The following is a 20,767-nucleotide window of genomic DNA, read 5'->3' as shown; positions in this document are numbered from 1 at the left end:
CTTTGTATCAGGTCAGGGGGAGGAGGAACAGAAGACAGGAGGGAGGCAGAAAAATATCAGTTTCAAACCCTTGCAAAAAATGATAGTTGAAAACTATATTTGCATATAGTGGCAAAAATAAATAAATAAAATAATTTTGAAATACTCAGAAATGTCATCAGGGAAGAAAAATACAACATTCTAAAACAAAAATAGTTTTTCAAAGTCACACATTCTTAGCCAGTTTTTAGAAATGACCTAAGATCAACAAGCAAACAACACTGAGTGGGGGGTGACATGTTTTGCCCTTGTGTGAGGAAAGGGGGGCCCAGATCCTGGGGGGACCTGCCTCAGACCCAGCAGGTAGGGTCAAGGAATTGTTCTGAGGCTTTCTCCTGCATTTATTCCCTCCCAGTTAAAATCCCCATGCCATCTTGACTCCCAAACCCGAATCTCTCCCCGGGCCATACTGCCCTCCTGTTCTTCCTGCCCTAAGCACACAGATTCCTGAGAAAACCATCAGCAACACACTTAGAAACAAACCAAATGTCTTTATTCATCATAAATCTTAGAACAAGAAAAGGCACTTTTGGAGTTAAAGACCAATGCCCCTCTCCCCAAAGGGGTCAGCTTCAGAATCCCTAGCACCCTCACCTACACAGCGAACTAGTCCAAGGCCCTTTTGACCTGCAATCTCTGGGGTTCAACAGGAGGGGGTGCCCCTGAGGAGTCTGGAAAAAAACAAACAGAAGAAGGAGGAAGAGGGCAAGGGTTGAGATACACTCAGGGGAGTGGTGGCAGGACCAGCTCACATGATTCTGCAAGGCACGAACCTGCGGCCCTGGTCCTGGGACAGCCGGATCTCCCGAACCAGCTCCTCAAAGGCCTGCTCCACGCCCTGCGCAGTCTTGGCCGAGGTCTCCACGTAGGGTACCCCAAAGTTCTTAGCTGCATCTTGACCCAACTCTGAGTCCACCATCCAGTAGGCCTCATGCACCTTGTTGGCCACCAACACCATGGGCACCCGACTGGTGCCCTTGACCTTCCAAAGCTGGTCCTGGAAGAGGGTCATATCCATAAAGGTTATGAAGGAGTCCACAGAGTAGACAAAGAGGAAGCCCTGGCCCCAGCGGATGCAGTCCTCGCGCAGGTCCCAGTAAAGCTCCCTTCCGGAGGTATCCATGATGGCTAACTCACAGGGCTCCCCATCCACCACTAGCTGCCCTTCATACAAGTGGTTGACAGTGGGCTCACACTGCTCCACGAAGCGGTTCTGGAGGAAGCGGATGATCAGGGCGCTCTTGGCTGTACCAGAGCTGCCCAGCACCACCAGCTTGTATGGTGTCATGGCCTGGATGGTCACCTGAGAAGGCAAGTACAAAAGAGGGAGCCTGTGAGAGCTGGGGGACCCTAGGCCACCACTGTACCTCTCCAGATCCCTCCTCATCACTTCCCTAAAGCCCAGCCTCAGGGCCCCTCCTTTCCTGTCATCCTTTACTCCAAGCCAAGCAAGGCAGGCTAACCTTCCCTAGCAGGGGTCCTTCGGAAGCACCCACAGTCTCAAATTAGGGCCAGGTCCCCAGAAACAATGCTCACTCTCATTCAACCTCATTGTGAGGAGTTCCCGAAGACCACAGTGCCGGGCCCTGGGGTACCACTCTCTGATGCCCCTGGGCTGCTCCTGCATCAGAATCCCCACCAAGGAACGGGAGCTATCTTCTCAAAGTCAGTCTGGGGTTCAGGGTCACTCAGTCTCCTGTACTCTCACTAAGGACCCAAGAATGTACCATCTCCTCGTCCTTCCAGGGAGGACTAAATAGGCACTGCCCACCACCCCTAAAGAGGGTCGTGGTCACTGCCCACCTTACTTAAGCGGCGTTCACAGTGCCCCCCATCTCTTCAGACTCTCTGGACCCCCAAGGGCCTAGAATTATTCAAAGGCCTGGTTGGCTGTTTCTAGGGGCCGAGTTTGTGACCGGATCCTGGCTTGGTTCTACACCTTTGGCACATGTGGCAGAGGGGACCAAGGCCTTTGGGTCATTTCTCCTTTCTGGTTGAGCTTCCACCTCTGGAAGCCGTGCCCCTCCCCCTGCGGACTCGCGGCAAGCCCCCCTGCTGTGCTCAGAGAATAGGGGCTCCCGGGGCCTCCCCGTGTTCTTTCCCTCTGCTCAGGGGTCCCCACAAGCAGCCCGAGGGCGGCGGAGGGCAATGGGGCTCACCCCTCCCCAGCTACCCGGCCCCCAATCCCGGGAACTCATCTAAGGCGGCCAGCCTCACGCCCCAGGACTGTTCAGGCCCCGGTCCTCTGCTTACCCTTTCCTGGAGGAGCTGAAGCCGAGCAGGAAGGTGCCCCAGGATCGTGAGGGACGAGGGGGTCAAGGCGTCCGCTGCAAAGAGGAGCCGGGTCTGGCGAGGGGACTCCGTGGCAGCCCCTCTTTCGCCGCTTAAGGTTCTGGCCCAGAAGCTCCGTCCGGGTGATCTCCGTGGAGCCAGCCCCCCACTGCTCCGCGAAGCCCCGCCCCGAGCCTCCCCGCCTGGCCCGGCTACCCCCGGGGGCCGCGTGGAGTCCCGGCCTGGGAGGGTCCGACCAATGGACGGGCCAAGGGAGGGGTCCCTGCCGGCTGGAAGGATGCTGGAGCTGCAACAAACTATCCAGTAGGCCCGGAGCCAGAAGGCTGCAGAGCTTCAGGCTGGGTCGCACCTGGCCCCCAGGCAGGCAAGCGTGGTGCTTGGATGCCCGTTGGCACAGATCCAGCTGTTCACTGTGATGCGAGCGGATTTTCAGTCCAATGTTCTCTTCTCACAGATCCCCCCCAGCCAGGTAACCCAGCCCCGTCCCCCCCCCTGCCAGCCAGGTCCCCCCCCCCAGCCCAGCTCTCCTCAGGCTGCATAGGGCAGCTTGCTCCACCTAATGCCCCAGTTCTTTGCTCCATAACGTCTACTGGCATGATCTCGCCCCTCTTTAGCTCCCGCCTTGGCTCCTGATCTGGTCCCAAGGAAAGACAACAGCTCCCAGTTTTCCCTCACTCTCCCTCACCATTTCCCAATTTGTTCCCCTCTTAGCCCAAGGATGTCTCCTCCACTTCTGGGTCAAAGATCTGCTGGCCTGGTCCCTCTCTGACCTCCAGGTCTTCCTCTCCCTGACTCTTGGAACCTGAAAAGGCTGGAACATCCCAGTGGTGGAGGATTGAGAGCCAAGGACCCTGAGGTGGAACTGATGCTGGGGAAAGGGAGCCTCAGCAGGACCACACTGGACACAGGGAGAGCGAGGTGGGGTGGTGACCGACCAGGAGAACCATAGCTCTCTCCCTAATAAATATTGGTGGGGAAACTCTTACACAAAATTTTAGCAAAGAGACTACCATAAGTTATTACCAGGATAATACACCCTAATCGGGGTGGATTAATACCAGGCAGGCAGGGATGGTTCAACATTAGGAAAAAACTCAACATAATGAAACATATCAGTAGTAAAACCAACAAAAAGCATATGATCATTTCAAGAGAGAGTGAAAAAGTCTTTGATAAAAATGCAACATTCATTCCTATTAAAGACACTAGTTTAGGGATAAATGGAGTTTTCCTTAAATAATGAATAGTATCTATCTAAAACCATCAACAAATATTATGTTTGATGGGAATGAACTCAGAGCATTTCCAATACATTCTGGGGTGAAACAAGGATGCCAATGACTACTGTGACTATTCAGTCTAGTATTAGAAAAGGCTAGCAGTAGCAATAAGGGAAGAAAAAGAAACTGAAGGAATCAGAAGTAGCAGTAAGGAAGGAAAACTTTCATTTTTTGCAGATGAGAAGAGGGTATGCCTAGAAAAACCTGAGAAAATCATCTTAAAACTGTGAAACAATTCACAATTTCAGCAAAGTAGCAGGAGAGAAAATAAACCCACACAAATCATCAGCATTTCTATATATGAACAACAAATCCCAAGAGTGAGAGATAGAAGGAGAAATTCCATTTAAAGTAACTAGACAACATTAAGTTCTCTGAAACTTAATGAACATAATTATAAAGGTCTCATCCAAATAGAGTCAGATCTAAATAATTGGGGAAAATGTTAGATGCCCACAGTGCAGTTGAACTAACATAATAAAAATGACAATTCTATCCAAATAACATTACTTATTCAGTGCCATACCAATCACACTTCCAAATAATTCCTTTACCGAGCTAGAAAAAAATAGTCCCAAAATTCATCTGAAGCACCAAAAGAGCAAGAATAGCAAGGGGACTGATGAAATAACATATAAAGGAAGGTGACCTAGCTCTCCCAGATTTCAAACTATACTATAAAGCAGCAGGCATCAAAACTGCCTGGTACTAGTTAAGAAATAGAGGGATGGATCAGTGCATTAGGATAGGTTCAAAAGAAACTGCAGTAAATGACTACAACAATCTACTATTTGACAAACTCAGTACTGGACAAAAATTGTTGTGAAAAACTGGAAATAGTATGACAATACCGAGGTATAGATCCACATCTCACAGTAAAGCTGGAGAAGATATGTGTAAACTGGTCCAAGGATTCAAGGAAGTAACTGGGTATCATGCCAAGAAAGTGATTTAAATGTCCAGAGAGAAGACTGTTGTGCATATACAACAAAGTATGTTGCAAGAAGAAAGACACACTCAGGGGTTTCAGGCAAATGTACCCTGGGGATGAGGAATCTGTGAGGGAAGAGTCATTGACTATCTTAAGCTTGTCCTGGAAGGTGGAATCTCAATTTCTCCCACGTCCCATGTCCCCCAACACTTGGGATATATTTTCCCTGACACTTTCATGGACTGATAATTGACTTCTCCTTTACCAATACCCTGAAGAGAGGATAATGTAACCCTCTGGCTACATAGCAGAGCAGTGGGTTCTGGGCCCCCTCCCAGTGTTCCCAGAGACCCACTGGGTCCTCACCTTCTGCTCCCATTTGTGAGCTCTGGGGAGGCATCATATCCCCTTATTCATCCCACAGAGTCAGCATAGGAATAATAAAATACAAAAAGAAAAACCCCTTGAACTGCCATACTATTAGGGAAGAATGTTGGATTAAAAGGATCAGTTTTTTAACTTATTGACTCGGAATTCAGGAAAACCCTAAGCATCATTTTTCTAGGAAAAAAATTCCCTATTTGAGAAGAAATCGGGGGAAAAATGGAAAGTAGTCAGACAGAAACTAGGCTTTAGATCAACATCATAAACCCTTTTCAAAAACCAACTCAAAATGGATCCATGATAGACATGATAGAAATGGGCAGGAAGTAAATTCTGAACAAGCAAAGAAAGCTGAGAGTTAATAATAAAACATAGAGTGGAAAATGTTGATTTCATAAAATTTCCCACAACCAAAAGTAGCTCATATGCAAGAACTGGAAATAAAGGCAATCATGTTGCTTTACTTCATGTCCAGCAAAATGGGAAAGATGACAAAATGTGCAAATGTCAAAGTTGGAAGAGTTGAGTGAAGATGGGCACCCTAGTACATTATGGGTGGAGCTGTAAACTAGTCCAAGGATTCAAGAAAGTAACTGGGTATCATGCCAAGAAAGTGATTTAAATTACACCCCCCTCCCCTTTTTTGACATACCACCCTTCCTCCCCCAAAGAAAAGATTAGTTTTGTTGGAGTGTTTAAGTTGCAATTATTTCATGGTTATTGTATGAAGTATGTTGGGTAAGACCTGAGTAAGCAGCTCTTTTTTTAAAGGTATCAATAAGTACCAAAGGTAGTAAAACTAGTTGAGAGTAATCATATGTTAATATACAGTGTTGGCTTTTCTAATTTGTACTGTAATATCCTCACTTTCTATTTTAAGTCAATCTTTTTCTTAACTTAGATATTTTTCACACTTTTCTTTCTGATGCAGAGTTCAGGTTAACATTTTCCTGCATCTGGTATGTATGATGTTTGGATCCTTGTGACTTTTCCTTTGTACATTCATATGCTTTCATATGCTGTATTCTTCAAGCAATAAAATTCTGATGTGTTTTATAAAAAAAGTGATTTAAATGTCCAGAAAGAAGACTGTTGTGCATATACTAGAAAGTATGTTGCAAGAAGAAAGACACACTCAAACTAAATGTCTATAGGTCTATTAAAGGTCATGGGGCTAACACGCTTTTGCAATGGAAGCATAGTGGGGATTTTCAGCATCCTGAAAAAACTGCCCAAATTTACCCACTGGTAAACTGGAGTTTGGGTTAGGAATAGAGTTAGAACCAAATTTAGTGTGAATGCAGAAATAAATTCTTGACGGATGTGTTGGAAGCCTTGTCTTTCCAATCACCAGTACCTAAGTAAGACTGTTCAGACCATCAGAGCCTTAAAAGAAAATAAACCACACTAAAACCTGGGGTCGAGTTAGAACTGAATTTGGGGGTAGGGTGGCCAATGAAATGAATTTAAGATTAGGAATAAGGTTGAGTCAGGAGACAAGAATTGCGATGGTTAGGATTAGGATTAGAAAACGGTCTAGAATGTCCAGGGAAGTAATGGGAAAAATGCAAAGGAAAGTAGCCTAGCTACACCAGAACTAAAATGATATTATAACACATCAGTCACCACAACTGTCTGGAACTGGCTAAGAAACAGAGAAGCAGATCAATGGGAGAGATTAGGTGCAAAAGAAACAGTGGTAAATGGCTGTGGTGATCAATGGTACAAAAAACCCATAGACTCAGATTTCTGGGATAAGAACTCACTATTTGATGATAAATGCAGGACAACTGCAAAATAGTCCCACAGAAACAAAGCATAGATAGCATCTCACACCCTATATCAAAAGAAGGTCAAAATGGGTATAGGATTTAGATCATGAAGGGTTGTGCCATAAACCAAGGAGTTAGGAGAACAAGGAATAGTCCATCTGTCAAATCTCTGGAACAGGGAAGAGTTTAGGACCAAGCAAGAGATGGAGAACATTATGAAATGCAAAATAACTAATTTTGATTACATTAAATTAAAAAAGAAATTCCACAAATAAAACCACTGTAACCAAGATGAAGGATGGTAACTGAGTCAAATTTATAACAACTTCAGTTATTATCTATTTGATAAATGGCCAAATGATATGAACCGGCAATTTTCTGATGAAATCAATGTAGCTAAAGTTATATGAAACAATGCTCCAAGTCACTATTGATTAGAGAAATGCAAATTAAAACAAATGTGAGATACCACATCATGCCTAACAGATTGGCTAAAATGACTCAAAAGGAATTGACCAGTGTTGGAGAGGATGTGGGACAAATGGCACACTAATGTACTGTTGGAAGAGTTGTCAACAAAGAGCAATAAAAGAGCAATAAAATTGTGCATACTCTGATTCAGCAATACCACTATTTAAACCAAAAATATTTATAGCAGTTCTTTTTGTGGTGACAAAGAATTGGAAATTCATGGGATGCCTATCAATAGGGGAATGGATGAAGAAGTTATGGGATACGAATATGATGGAGGACTATTGTTCTATCAGAAATCATGAGCAGGTGGATTTCTAAAACGTCTGGCAAGACTTTCATGAACTGATGCTGAGTGAAATGAGCAGAACCAGGAGAACATTGTACATATTAAGAACAACATTGGTGATCAACTATGATGGACTCAGCTCCTCTCAGTACACTGATCAAGGACAATACTGAGAGATCTTTTTTTTAAATTTGTCTTTCTGACCATATGCAGTGGTAGTCATCACTCATTTTTAACCAGGTTTTGAGTTCTACATTTTTCCCTCCCTCCCTTTCTTCTGCCCTCCCCAGGCAGAAAACAATCAAATATATGTTCTACATGTGCAATTATGCTCAATCTAGATCCATATTAATCAAGTTGTGAAACAAGCATCAAATCCATAAGGAAGAAAAAACATTTAGAGAGCAATTAATACTATAATACATGAGATGACTATTGAAAATTGAATATATTAAGCTTTGGCCTGCATTCAAACTCTACAATTCCCTCTAGGGATATAGATGACTTTTTCCATCATGTCTTTTAGAATTGTCTTTGATTATTGTGTTGCTGAAATGAACAAGGATATCAGAGTTGATCATCTCCCATGTTGTTGATCGTGTGTATAATGTTCTTCTTGGGGTATTGAGTGTGTTCAAGAAAGACTAAGTAACCTTTAGCGTGATGACTGCTGAGTCCATTTCATGGCTGCTTTCCACCTTCTTTTTTTCAGTTTTATTTATTGAAGGCAATGGGGTTAAGTGACCTCCCCATGTTTCTGAGGCCAGATTTGAACACAGGTCCTCCTGACTCTGAGACCAGTGCTCTATCCACTGCACCACCTAACTGCTCCTGCTTTCCACCTTTGATGTCCACCGGAACCACCTGACTCTCACCTGTGGCTCCAAGAAGCTCTAACATGTACAGTGGCCACACACCACAAAAATGTTTTGGCAGGTTAAAGGTATCTCAAAACTCTTCGGTGAGTTATGGGGTTGTCTCCCCCAAGCATGTGAAGTCTTCCACTAGTGGAATGGGCATATGAAAACACTTCTTTCCAGTGGCCATGAAGGAAACTGAAGCAGGTGCTGGGGAGCATTTAGACCTTGGTGAGACATGGAAGATGCCAGTGTCATCCACTGCATCTAGAGCCATCACCACTTGTCTTGTCTGTCTTGCCACTGGATCATGATGACTTTGGAAGAGAGAGTGAGGCCAATGATGTCATCTTACTCTCCCTCATTTAAATTCAATTTACCCAGACATCAAAAGACATCACCTATACTTTACCTTCCTCAGAGTCCTGCAGGGACAGACAAGTGATGAAGCACCAAGTGTGGATATGGTGAGAGCTGTTACACAGGTGGTCTAGACCAGAAGGTCATTTCCCCATACTCAGAGTAGGAGTGGTATTCTGGAGCCCCCTGGATGAATGAGCAGCCCTTTAAAGGATCAAACTATTCACCTAATGATATGAAGACGGGGTGAGAAAAGGTGCCCTACACAATTTTGGGGTATCTGCGATGGAGAATACCATCTGTATACATAGAAAGAATTGTGGAGTTTGAACAAAGACCAAAGACAATTACCTTTAATTTTAAAGAAAACATTATCTTATTATGTAATTTTGTGATCTCTTATAATTTATTTTTCTTCCTTAAGGATATAATTTCTCTCTCATCACATTCAACTTAAATGAATGTATACCATGGAAACAGTGTAAAGACTAACAGACTGCCCTCTGTGAGGGGTGGGGTGATTGGGGGGAGGGAAAGGAGGTTAGGGGAAAAACTGTAAATTCAAAATAAGTCAATTACTTAATTTTAAAAAAAGAAACAAAAGGTGCCCTAAGAATTGTCTGCTTACCAGGCAATATACAAAAAACTATATAGACTTCAACAAAGATTCCATTCACCACCAGGGCATGAAATGTGCACACACTCATCCACATCAGATCCAATGGACCTGAAAGACGAACAGCTCTCTTGTTGCCAGAGATCTCAGCAGGTATCACATCCAAATAGCTGTCCTGAGTGAAAAAAGGCTGGCAAATGAAGGTCAAAATACTGAAGTCAGATTTAGATACACATTTTTCTGGATTGGCTGCAGCAAAGCTAGGATAAGTTTTGCAACACAAACTGATGGAATCAACATACTTGAATGCCTATCAAAATGAGTGAATGACAGGCTCATGACAATGAGATTGCCACTTCCAGGAAAATGCCAGGCCACCATCATCAGTGTCTATTCTCCCACCATGATGAACTCTGATGAAGTCAAAGGAAATTTTTTGAAAACCCCGAGACTCTTATCATCAATCTACAAACAGAGTTTAAAGCTTATAATTCTAGGTGTCTTTCATGTTAGAGTAGGCTCAGACTTCCAGCCATGGCAGGGAGTCCTTAGGAGAAATGGAGCTGGAAACATCAAGAGCAATGATCACCTGCTACTGAAGAGTTGCACATCTCATGACCTTCTCATCACATACATTATCTTCCATTTACCTAAATGCAATAAAACTTCCTGGATGCACCCTCCTCACAAACATTGGTATCTAATAGACTGTGTGACTGTAAGGAGAAGAGACAGACAGTATGTGAGAGTGACAAAGTACAGTACAGAGTGCTGGACTGATTGCAGATTCATCCTCTCTAAGCAAAATAGTCGCATTCAACCAAAGAAGCAACCCTGAGGTACAATGATTACTAGAATTAATGCCAGGAGATTAAAGTGTCTCTCTGAGAGGGTAGAGTTTGTTGCTAACTTGGAGGGGAAACTGAGTCAACACATAGTTGGCAAGAATGGAACAGAAAAAGAGTGGGCAGCTTCCAGAGATTTGGTGTACAGCACTGCCCTGGCTCATCTGGGTCAGAACACTCAAGACCGGTTTGATGAAAATGATGCGGAAATACAGAAGCTCTTTTTTTTTTTTAGATTTTTTTGCAAGGCAATAGGGTTAACTGGCTTGGCCAAGGCCACACAACTAGGTAATTATTAAATGTCTGAGGCCGGACTTGAACTCAGGTACTCCTGACTCCAAAGCCAGTGCTCTATCCACTGTGCCATCTAGCCACCCCCAATACAGAAGCTCTTAAATGAAAAACAACTCCACAGGTTTTCCATCAGGATAGCTCATCAGCAGGATAGCACTTAATTCCATCAAAAGTAAAGTATAAGCAAAGCTTAGAGAGCAGCAAGACTCTTGGCTCAGTAAGAAGGCAGATGAAATTCAGTTTTATGCAGACAGTAATAAACCAAAGTGATTTTATGATGCCCTGAATGTTATTGATAGCCAAAAAACCACAGTGCATCTCAGCTGCTCAGTGCTGATGGACCCACATTGATCAATGGTAGGGACGTGATCCTAGAGAGATGGGTGGAACACTTACATAGTGGGTTTCACAGAACATCATCAAGCAATGCAGAAGCCCTGTTTACCTCAAGTTGCACTCCATCTGCCACAGCTGAAGTTTTCACTGAAGAAGAGATTTTGAATGCCATTAGGCTCCTTTCAACTGGAAAAGAACCTGGTGCTGATTCTATTCCAGGTGAGATCTACTAGGTGGGGTGTCCATTGCTCATCCAAAAGCTGACTGAAATTTTCCAGGCATGAAGTTATCCCCAAAGATTCAAGTATGCCCCCATCATCCGTCTCTGTAAAGGCAAAGAGAATAGATTGCCCTATGATAAACACAGGAGAGTATCTATTTTACGTGTTATTGGACAGACTCTTGCCAGAATCCTTCTCAATAGACTGATCCTTCCCCTGGAAGATGGCAACCTCCCTGAAAGTCAATGCCGCTTCAGAAAGGTTTGAATAATAGATATGGTGATTGCTGCTTGACAACTTCTGGACAAATGCCAAGAACAGAACAGATCTGTAAATACAGCATTTATAGATCTGCCCGAGGCCTTTGATACTGTCAGTCATGAGGGTTTATGGAAAATTATGTCAAAATTTGGGTACCTGGAGAAGTTTATCAGTATTGTCCTTCAGTTCCATGATGGCATGAATGCCCTGGTTCTGGAGAGTGGACAATGCTCTTGAGATTTCCCAGTCACTAAAGGAGAGAAATAAGGCTGTGCCCTTGCTCCCATACCTTTTAGCATGATGTTTTCAGCTATATTATCAAATGCCTTCACTAAGGATGAACATGGCCTCAAGGTCAGGTTCCACACTGATGGTAAATTCAAGCAAATAGAAGCCAAGACAAAAGTGAATGGAGTGTTGGTGCACGATCTTCCTTTTGCAGATGAGTGTACGCTCAGTGTAGTCTCTGAAGTTAAGATGAAACAAAGAATTGGATCGATTCTCTGCTGCTTGTACTAATTTTAACAATGAACCCCCAGCCAGCACCACACCTTCCATTGTGGAACCATCGATGACAGCAAATAGAGAAGTTCTGAGCACTGTGGACAAGTTCACTCACCTTGGCAGTGTCCTTTCCAGGGATTTACACATTGACAATGAGGTACACAGAACACAGAATGCCCGGGCTGGTGTTATTGGACTCTGTCACAGATTTGACAGGCTTGAAGAAAATGAGAGGAGACACAGCAGTTGAGAAAAGAGTAAAGTTTCAAGCCCTTGGAGGCTGAAGAACCCATGAGCTGCCACTCTTGGCTGAGCACCTGGGATCCTCAAACTGCAGGCCTGGTGTTATTTTCTATCACCTAGTCATAAAAGACTTCCACCTTCACCCATAAATCCAGGAATCCAGGGGCCCAGGAATTCAGGATCCTTTCTCCCCATGCCCCTGGGTCAGTGGGAATCCCCACCCTTTTCTCCTCTTGGAGAGACAAAACCAATTCCAAACAAGGCAAACCTCCAAATGGCAGAAAGTCATGGGGATCCCTTTTTTCCTAGGCCATTTATCTTCTAAAAGCCCCACTACTTCATGTCCAGGGGACCTGTGCTTGGTGGTCCCATGGGAAAAGTGGAGGGAATTTGGGCAATGGGCATTCTAGGGCAGTGGGGGGGGCAATACCTAGTAGGCATGACAGCTAGGTTCATGTGCCTGGTGGTTACCAGGCACCACTTGCCCCAATTTCAACCTGGCAGCACCAAACACTGGCAGGGACCAGTGGGGAGCAAGCCTGGGAAGCATGGCATGATGACATCCCCAGAATACAGGGGGCAACCCTGGAACCTAAGAGGGCTGTTATCCCTCCAGGTGTGATTAAACACACCTGTTTCTTACCTGTCCACCCCTTCACGGGTGTTGTTCCCTCTGCATTTACCTCTCCACACATGAGCCTTGGACTAGAGAAGTTGATTTCAGACCTTTTAGCTTTAAACCCACTTGAGGTTGGTGAGATCACTAAGTGAAATAGTAGAATAGATAGTGTGCCTTGATCTGCAGGCAGCCTCTGTCTCTCTTTGGATGTGGATGGCATTTTACATCACAAGTCTTTTTTTTTGAAGGTTAATTATTTGTGGCAATGTGACTTGCCCGAGGTCACAAAACTAGGCAATTATTAATTGTCTGAGGCTGGGTTTGAACTCAGATCTTCCTGACTCCAGGCCTGCTGCTCTATCCACTGCACAAGTCTTTTCGAAGTGACTTGGATCATTGTATTCCTGAGAAGTGTTAAAAAGATGATCGTCTTACAGTGTTCCTGTTGCTGTGTCCAATGTTGTCCTGGTTCTGCTCACTTCATTCAGTCTCAGGTCTGCACCAGAGTCCTTTGCTCTCAGTCATTCAGACTTTGTATTTCCAATTTTTTTTTTGCTTCAAGGATTCACTGAGATGAAGAGTTATGAAAGGATATGAATAAAAAAGTACTCAAAAATTATTTCTTTCCTTTATGAGTTTAGACTCCCTGGGGAGCTACATTTCATTCCTCCTCCTTAGAAAACTTTAAGCCAATGTGAGATAACCACTTCGTTTGAATTGTCAGATTGCATTTCCTGTTATTGGTTGGGCTAAAGGAACACTGAGGTCTCTTTGAATTGTCCCATGAACCAGAGACTCGCTCTAAACTATCAGAGACTTTTGAGCCTTCTGAGTCTTAACTCTTCCAATGGCTTGACCTTAGTCTCTGCTACTCTTCTTTCTTTTAAAGGGACATACAAGGAAAAATGGAATCAGAGCTTTTCCCCTTCACTAGACTGGGATGCCCACCAGTCCACTCTTATGGGTCATGAATATTGGTATGGGAGCTTTGCTGAGACCTAAAAGTCAGTTTTGAAAAAGCAGAAATGGGGAGATGATTACTTTCTCTGGGAGAAAAAAATGGAGATGGGTCAGCATTAGAAAAGAGGCAAAAAGGGTGGCTAGGTGGTGCAGTAAATAGAGCACCGGCCCTGGAGTCAGGAGTACCTGAGTTCAAATCTAACCCCAGACACTTAATAATTACCTAGCTATGTGGCCTTGAGCAAGTCACTTAACCCCATTTCCTTGAAAAAAAAAACCCTAAAAAAGAGGCAAAAGGTTATATTTTATCAGTCTTTTCCCACATGTATTGAAATAATCATGTTGTTTCTGTTGGGTTTGTTATATATCTGTTCAATTGTGTTGACTGTTTTCATTATATAAAATCATTCCTGCCTGATAGTTATGTATTATCCTAATAATAACAACCTGTAATCTCTTTGCTCAAATTTTATTTAATATTTTTGCATCACTGTTCCTTAGGGAGATTGGTCTACAATTTGTTTTGGTTCTTCCTGTTTTAGGCATCATCTCTATACTCCTGTCATCAAAAGAATTTAGCAGAACTCCTTCTCATATTTGTTTTTTAAATAGTTGGAATTGAAATGAATTGTTCCTTAACTTTTTGGGAGAATTCACTTATAAAGCCACCTGAACCTAGAGCCTTTTCCTTAGGGAGTTTAATGATTTCTTTATTTGCTTTTTTTTTTGAAAAGGGGTTATTGAAGTATATTATTTCCTTTTCTGTTAATTTGGACCATTTATATTTTTGCAAATATTCAACCATTTCACTCAGGTTATCAAATTTATTGATATGCAGTTGGGCAAAATGGCTTCAAATTATTTTTTTCATTTCCTCCTCAATGGTAGTTTCTTCATCCTTTTCATTTTTTAATATTGGTAATTTTTTTCATCACATTAACCAAAGGTTTATTGATTTGACTGACTTTTCATAAAACCAATTCTTTGTTTGATTTATTAGGTCAATGAATTTCTTGCATTTAATTTCTGAGTTTCTCCCTTGAATTTCAGAATTTCTCATTTGGTATTTAATTGGGGATCTGTAATTTATTCCTTTTCCAGCCTTTTTGGTTGCATGCCCAATCCATTTATCTCCTTCACTATTTTATTCAAGTAAGCATTTAGAAATTGAAAGTTTTTCTAAAGGCTGTTTTGGCTGCATCCCTTAAATTTTGGTCTGATATCCCATTGTTCTCATTTTCTTGCATGAATAGATTATTTCTTTTTAAAAAAATTATTTATTTGAGGCAATAGGTTCCTTTTCAACTACTTGTTGGGTTAGAGGACAACTGAGGACTCTTTGACTTATCCCATTCTAAAATATCTTGGTATCCTAGATAATGAAGAGCCAGCCTTTGCCTGAAGACCTGGAAGTCACAGTGGGACCAGGTCAGCAGATCTTTGACCCAGAAGTGGAGGAGGAAATTGGGCCAGAGACAGCCTTGAGCTAAGAGGGGAACAAATTGGGAAATGCTAAGTGTGAGGGAGAATCTGAGGGAAAACTTGGAACTGTTGTCTTTCCCTGGGAGCAGATTGAAGCTGCTAGGAGCCAAGATCATGCCAACAGACCTTCTGGAGTAGAGAACTGGGCCATTAGGTGGAGCAAGTTGCCCTGTGCAGCCTGGGAGGAGATTCTGGCTGGAGGTGGGGAACCTGGCTGGGGGTGGGGATTCTGTGGGGAAAAGAAGAGCATTGGACCTGAAAATCCTCCCTGACAACAAGCACTGAGAAGTTGGATGTGTGCCAATGGGCATCCAGGGGCCACATCTGCCTGCAAGGTGGTAGCCTGGCCCTGGCATGGGGCTCTGTGGCCTCTGGGGCCCCAGTGGATACAATGTTGCAGCCCCTCCCTCAGCCCATTCACCTGGCTGCCCCCTCCCAGGGCAGGACTCCACGTGGCCCAGGGGGACAGGTGAGGCTAGCCTGGGGGCTCGGGGCAGGGCTCCATGGAGCAGGACGGGGCAGGTGGTGATGGACAGCTTTCAGGTGGGCAAAAGTGTCTGGACCCTCCATCTAGTCAAGAACTGCCTTGTGTCAAACCATAACCCCACCCTGGGAAACACCACACCTACATGATGGTGGAGCCTGGGGCAGTGAGGATTGCCCCAGTCAGTGGCCAGACTTCATGTGCTTGGGAGAGGGTTTCCTCTGCATCTACACTGTGGAATGACATCAAGTGGTTCGTGGACAAGAACATCTTCCAGGAGGAGCTGTGGAGGGTAAATGGCAGTGACAGCATTCTGTTAGTCCTGGTGGCCAAGAAGACTGACATGACCAAATGCTCAGTGACATGGAGGCTGGGCAAAAGAGCGGGCAAGTTCTTGAGAGTGCCCTTCGTGGAGACCTGCCCACAACTGTGAAACAGGCCTCCCAGGAGCTGGTTTGGGAGATCTGGAGGGTCTCACAGATGACTGGGGGCCACGTCTGGGCAGAGCTCCTCAACAACACCCCAGACAAGACCTTCTGGGCCTCCCCAGGGCCTCCCCTGAGCTAGGCACAACTAGGGCTGCGGGTCCAAGCTCTGCATGATCATGTGAGCCTATGCCTTGCTCCCCTGGTCCTGTCCCCATCCTCCAGCCCACTCCTCTGGATCTAGGCACTGTTGGGCTTCACCAGGATGTCTCCAGGAACCTCATGGGAACTAGTCATCATTTCTCCCTCTAGCGCTTGGAATTTTTGATTTTTTTTCCTTGGAGAAGAGATGTTTACCTCACTGCCTTGGCATCCCCACCAGGCCAAAGACTCCATCCTCCTGCTCCTGTCTAAGGCCTCCCTTGACTGCTCAGGCCCCAGAGGCAGTGGACCTCTGGCCACTTTTGCTCTCATCTAGCTCTGTGGCCTTCCCACCTGAGGGGGCTGGGGCTTGTGGGGCTTTTCTTTTTGTCCTTTCCCTACTATACAAAATCATGGTCCCCCAATAGAGACCCTGACTCTGGAGAACAGTGCCATCATGAATGATTCTCCCTCCTGCCCCTGGGCTTGGGGTATTTGTTGTCTCAGGCCAGCCAAAAGCCCTAGGGTAGCCACGAAGCCCTTGTCTGGGGTATTGGTGAGGAGCCCTGTCCAGTCCTGGCCCCGAGTCAGCATCCCCAGTATCAAACCAAGGGGGTGTGTGTGTGTGTGTGTGTGTGTGTGTGTGTGTGTCCACCCTTGCCTAGAGTAGCATTTCAACCCTGGGGGGGATGGAGGGGGTAGGGGTTAGAAGGGCCCTGTTTCATGTAGGTGGGAGACATGGGAAATAAGTGACTTGCCCAAGGCCACAAGACTAGTCAGATGGGTCCTGGGATCTCCTCACCCCAGGTGAGCTCTCTATCCCCATCAGCCCCAGTTGCCCCTGATTGTTCTGTCTTGTTGTATCTGCTTCACAGTCGGTTACATTTCTCATTCTGGCCTTTTTCAGGAATAAAGGCTGTTGGGTCGTTTCTGTATTGGTGTTTCTCAGGGGGCACAGTGCTTGGGCAGGAGTAACATGAGGGCAGTATAGACTGAGGGAGAGAATTGATTCCAGGGGGGCTGGCTATGAATGTCCTTGGCAGAGACTGGCACAGCTGCAAGTCAGGTGGGGTCTGGCTACACAGGAGCCTTTTCACCTGGGCATGCCTGAGCCTCCCTGGGAACCCTGGTGAAGAGGGCAGGTGGGGCATACTCCTGATTCAGCTGAAGATTGGGGGTGGGGGAGACAGAATGAATGCAGCCTACAGGAACTTCCACGACTCTGCTTAGCAGTCGGTTACATTTCTCATTCTGGGCTTTATCAGAAATAAAGGCTGTTAGGTTGTTTCTATGTTGGTTTTTCACAGGGCAGAGTGCTTGGGCCGGAGTAATATGAGGGCAGTCTGGCCTGGGGGAGAGACTGGGGCTTGGAAGTTAGGAAATGGGGATTTTAGCTGTGGGACTCCAGGTCTCAATTTCCTCATCAGAGAGATGTTGGGGGGACTTAGTCTGCATGGGCCCCCAGGTCCCTCCAAGCCCCAAGTTTGTGATCATGTGAGCCTATGCTCATTTGCCTGCCCCCCAACCCCCAATCCAGTGATTGTTGAAGGGCCAATCTTTGGGAATGGCTTCAGGATCCCCTGAATCCCTTGCAGCCCAGATGGCACAGCTGCAGGTCTTGGAGGGGTGGATGTGTTCTCTGCCCTGTCCATGGACCAATGGGTCCTCCCTGTGTCCAGAGGCAGAGGGGTGTCAGCCCCCCCACTGGGCCATTTCCAATCTGGACTTCTGTCCTTTCCAGGCAGTCTGGGAGCCAAACTTACCAAGGTCTGGCCAGACTTGGTTGGTTGTTTTTTTAAAACAGCAGCCCAGGGGAGGGAGGGGTTTCCACTGTGTGACTAGGGCCTGTCCCTGGTGGTTGGGGGCACCTTGAGAGGCTCCTGACTGCTCCAACTCCTCTAGCATTTCCCTCCCATTCTGAGGTCTGGCTCTTAATCATGAAAGCCTTGGGCACGGAGTCCCAGGGTGGGGGAAGTCAATGTCTCCTTTGGGGTCTAGGGGCTAGGGGTTTCTGCAGGAGTCCGGTAAGAAGGATCACTCATGCTGCCCCATTGGGCTTCCTTCATGTAAAGCTTGGACTTTTCCTTTGCCTTCCCCCAATAACTGGAAAAAAATCAATCTTTTTTTAACAGCATTTTGTTCTTCTCCCAGAACTGTCCCTCGGGATTCACCTCCAAAGCCCTAGCACATGGGCAGCCTCAGCCTCCACTTCCAGGCTTCATACCTCTGGTTGCCATGTCCAGAGTTGAGGCTCCCAGGGAAAGGAGATGGCACCTGGACTGTGCTGTGACCCCATGTGGGTAGCCCCAGGTCAGCTGCAGGGCCAGGGGAGAGGGGCTGGGGGGTTCAAACCCAGCAAAATCCAGGGTTCAGGGACCTCAAGTTCTTGCCAAGAGAATGGGCAGGGAAGACACCCAGGGTGTCTGGAGGGGAGGGACAAGAGGAGGAGGGAAGGGAGTTGGGGAGGAAGCAGCTCAGGAAGCAGTTCAGGGGTAAGGGGGAGGAATGAGATAAGATCAGAGGCTAAGGTAAGGCCAGAGAAGGGAACCAAGCTGTTCCTGCTACTGCACAGCTCGTTAGTGGCTGTGGTAGGATTTGAACTCGGCTCTCTGAACAACACTCCCAAGAAGAAAAAGACTCCATTCTAAAGGGGATTGGGACAGAAGGAGGGTGCTGCTGATGGCAAGGGTGGGAAGGGGCAGACGGTTTTAGGATTAAAGATGCGGGGAGGGGGGTGTCAGAAAAGCCAGAATGGCAGAGAGGGGCTGACCTGGTTAATGAACGGGAGACCCTCTGCATTCCAAGATGGAAGCCAGGATGAGTTGGGGGCCTGGGGTCCAGAGGGGAGGAGATGAGGAGGAAGACAGAAGGTCCCAAAGAATAGGGCTGAGACTCACTGCTGGGGTTAGTGAGTCTTGGGGAGAGAAGGGCAAGGACCCCCCCACCCATCAGAAGTAGGGTTTGGATGGCCCCAGCCATCCAGCGCCTCCTGGCTGGGAAAGGGGATCCCTCTGCTTCCTCCTCTGGACATCGAAGTGGGGGCTCTGGGGGTGTAGAAAGGTGCTTGCTCAGGCCACTTAGGGGACGGGGCTCCAAGAATGCCTGAACTTTTAGGGGAGACACTCCCTATAGACATCGTCCGAGTACGATGGTCCTCGAAAAGTCCTAGTGATGGGGGTGGGTTTCCCAAATGCCGTGGTGGCCGGGGATCTGGGATGGCAAGAGATGGGGGTGGGGAGGGGGCGGGCTTCCCAGGAGGCCTCGTGGTGTGGGGCGGGTCTTCCCCCACTATATGATTCCAGTGGGGGTGGAAAGTCTTCCAGTCTCTGCTTCTGAGTTCTTCATTCTGTGCCTCCGCCAGGCTTCTTCACCGAAAATTCCGAAAGGGTAAGTAGAGCCGAGTGGAGCAGGGTGGGTGAACCAAACGGGGGGAAGCAGTTAGTGGGTTAACCCCCCACCCATGTGTCAGAATTTGCATTAATGCCTGGAACGCGCAGGCATAGGGAGCTCGTCGGAAATCTTGGGGTCAGTCCTGAGTCCCAGGTTTGGGAAGGTCCCGGGGAAATATTCTCAGTCCCCTCAGAATCCGGGGTCGCTGAAGCAGGTGGGGAGCCAGGTGGGGACTGTCTTGGGGTCCGCGTGGGTAGGACATGGGGTCTGCATAACCCGAATTCAATTCTAGCTACTAATTAGACGGGTGAACCGAGGAGAACGACATCAGCGGGAGTGGCCGGGGTGATGTCAAAACCCATGCACAGCAGCCCCGCACCCATGTGGGTTTACTTTTCCCTTTCTCCAGGACACCTCAGGTGGGCAGCCGAGGTAGAGCCGAGATGCCCTACAAGCTTGTGATGCTGGGCAGCTCTGGTGCGGGCAAGAGCGCACTGACCCTACGCCTGTTCCAGAACAGCTTCGTGGAGGAGTACGAGCCCACCGAGCCCGACATAGCTGGGGGGCTGCGAGGCAACTTGTCGCGCGGGAAGCTGTCGGTGGACCAAAGGCGCCGCTCGCTGATTGTGCTGGACACCTCGGGCAGCGAGGTGTACCGCCGCCTGCGTGAGGACTGCCTGCGCTGGGGCCATGGCTTCCTCCTTGTCTACGCTCCCGACTGCATCAGGACTTTCGTGGATGTGAGCATCTTCTGGGACCAGCTGCAGAGGGTCAGGGGCACCAGCGGGGTGCCCGTGGTGCTGGTGGCCAACAAGGTGGACCAGCCCGGCAGGCTGGTGGGCTCAAACCCCGGCGAGGAGCTGGCCAGGAGCTTCGGGGTGCCTTACATGGAGACCTCGGCCAAGACCGGGCAGGGTGTGGAGCAGGCCTTCTCGGAGCTGGTCCAGGAGATCCGGAAGGGCCAGGTGAGCCAGGAGCGGATCTGCGGCTTGGGTCCTTGCACCATTCAATGAGCCTGCGCCAGCGCCCAAGCCCAGCCCCTGCCTCCTTCTGTCTGTTCTTCTCTGGACTCCTGGGAAGGGGAGATTGTTGGTGGGACTCAACAGCGTCCAGCTAGGGGCCCGGGCATCCCTGTGCCAGCTTGGGAGCAGGTCCAAAGGGCCTTGTGCCAGTGTGAGCCATGGTGCAGGGATTGTGGGGCCTTGGACTTTGTCACAAAGTTACTTTTCTCGTTCTCAGGTTGATTACAAATAAAGATGTTATTGTGTTTC

The 20,767-nt window shown here is 47.0% G+C and overlaps 1 protein-coding gene and 1 pseudogene across 1 annotated transcript; one reads left to right on the top strand and one right to left on the bottom strand.

Moving 5' to 3' along the window:
* Positions 1–567: 567 nt before the first annotated feature.
* Positions 568–15,626, bottom strand: LOC141504089 (uncharacterized). The gene is made up of 5 exons (XM_074208925.1): positions 15,509–15,626; positions 15,183–15,285; positions 2,629–2,741; positions 2,293–2,552; positions 568–1,342 (listed from the first exon to the last, which is right to left on the bottom strand). Exons 1-5 carry the CDS (start codon positions 15,624–15,626, stop codon positions 788–790), a joined length of 1,149 nt encoding a protein of 382 aa, XP_074065026.1. The 3' UTR covers positions 568–787.
* A 3,795-nt stretch (positions 15,627–19,421) lies between these two features.
* LOC141504092 (GTPase NRas pseudogene) lies at positions 19,422–20,767 on the top strand (annotated as a pseudogene).

Source organism: Macrotis lagotis, unplaced genomic scaffold (genome assembly GCF_037893015.1).
Source record: "Macrotis lagotis isolate mMagLag1 unplaced genomic scaffold, bilby.v1.9.chrom.fasta BILBYCTG093, whole genome shotgun sequence".
Classification (NCBI taxonomy): Eukaryota; Metazoa; Chordata; class Mammalia; order Peramelemorphia; family Peramelidae; genus Macrotis; species Macrotis lagotis.
The sequence above is the reverse complement of the archived record's forward strand: the minus strand, read 5'-3'. Positions and strand labels throughout refer to the sequence as shown.

Coding starts and splice junctions, on each gene's coding strand:
- LOC141504089 (XM_074208925.1), bottom strand. CDS start 15,626: ATGGAGGGTCCAGACACTTTTGCCCACCTGAAAGCTGTCCATCACCAC. Junction 15,286..15,508: donor CACCTGTCCCCCTGGGCCAC/GTGGAGTCCTGC, acceptor TTTTCCCCACAG/AATCCCCACCCCCAGCCAGG. Junction 1,343..2,292: donor TTCAGCTCCTCCAGGAAAGG/GTAAGCAGAGGA, acceptor TTGCCTTCTCAG/GTGACCATCCAGGCCATGAC.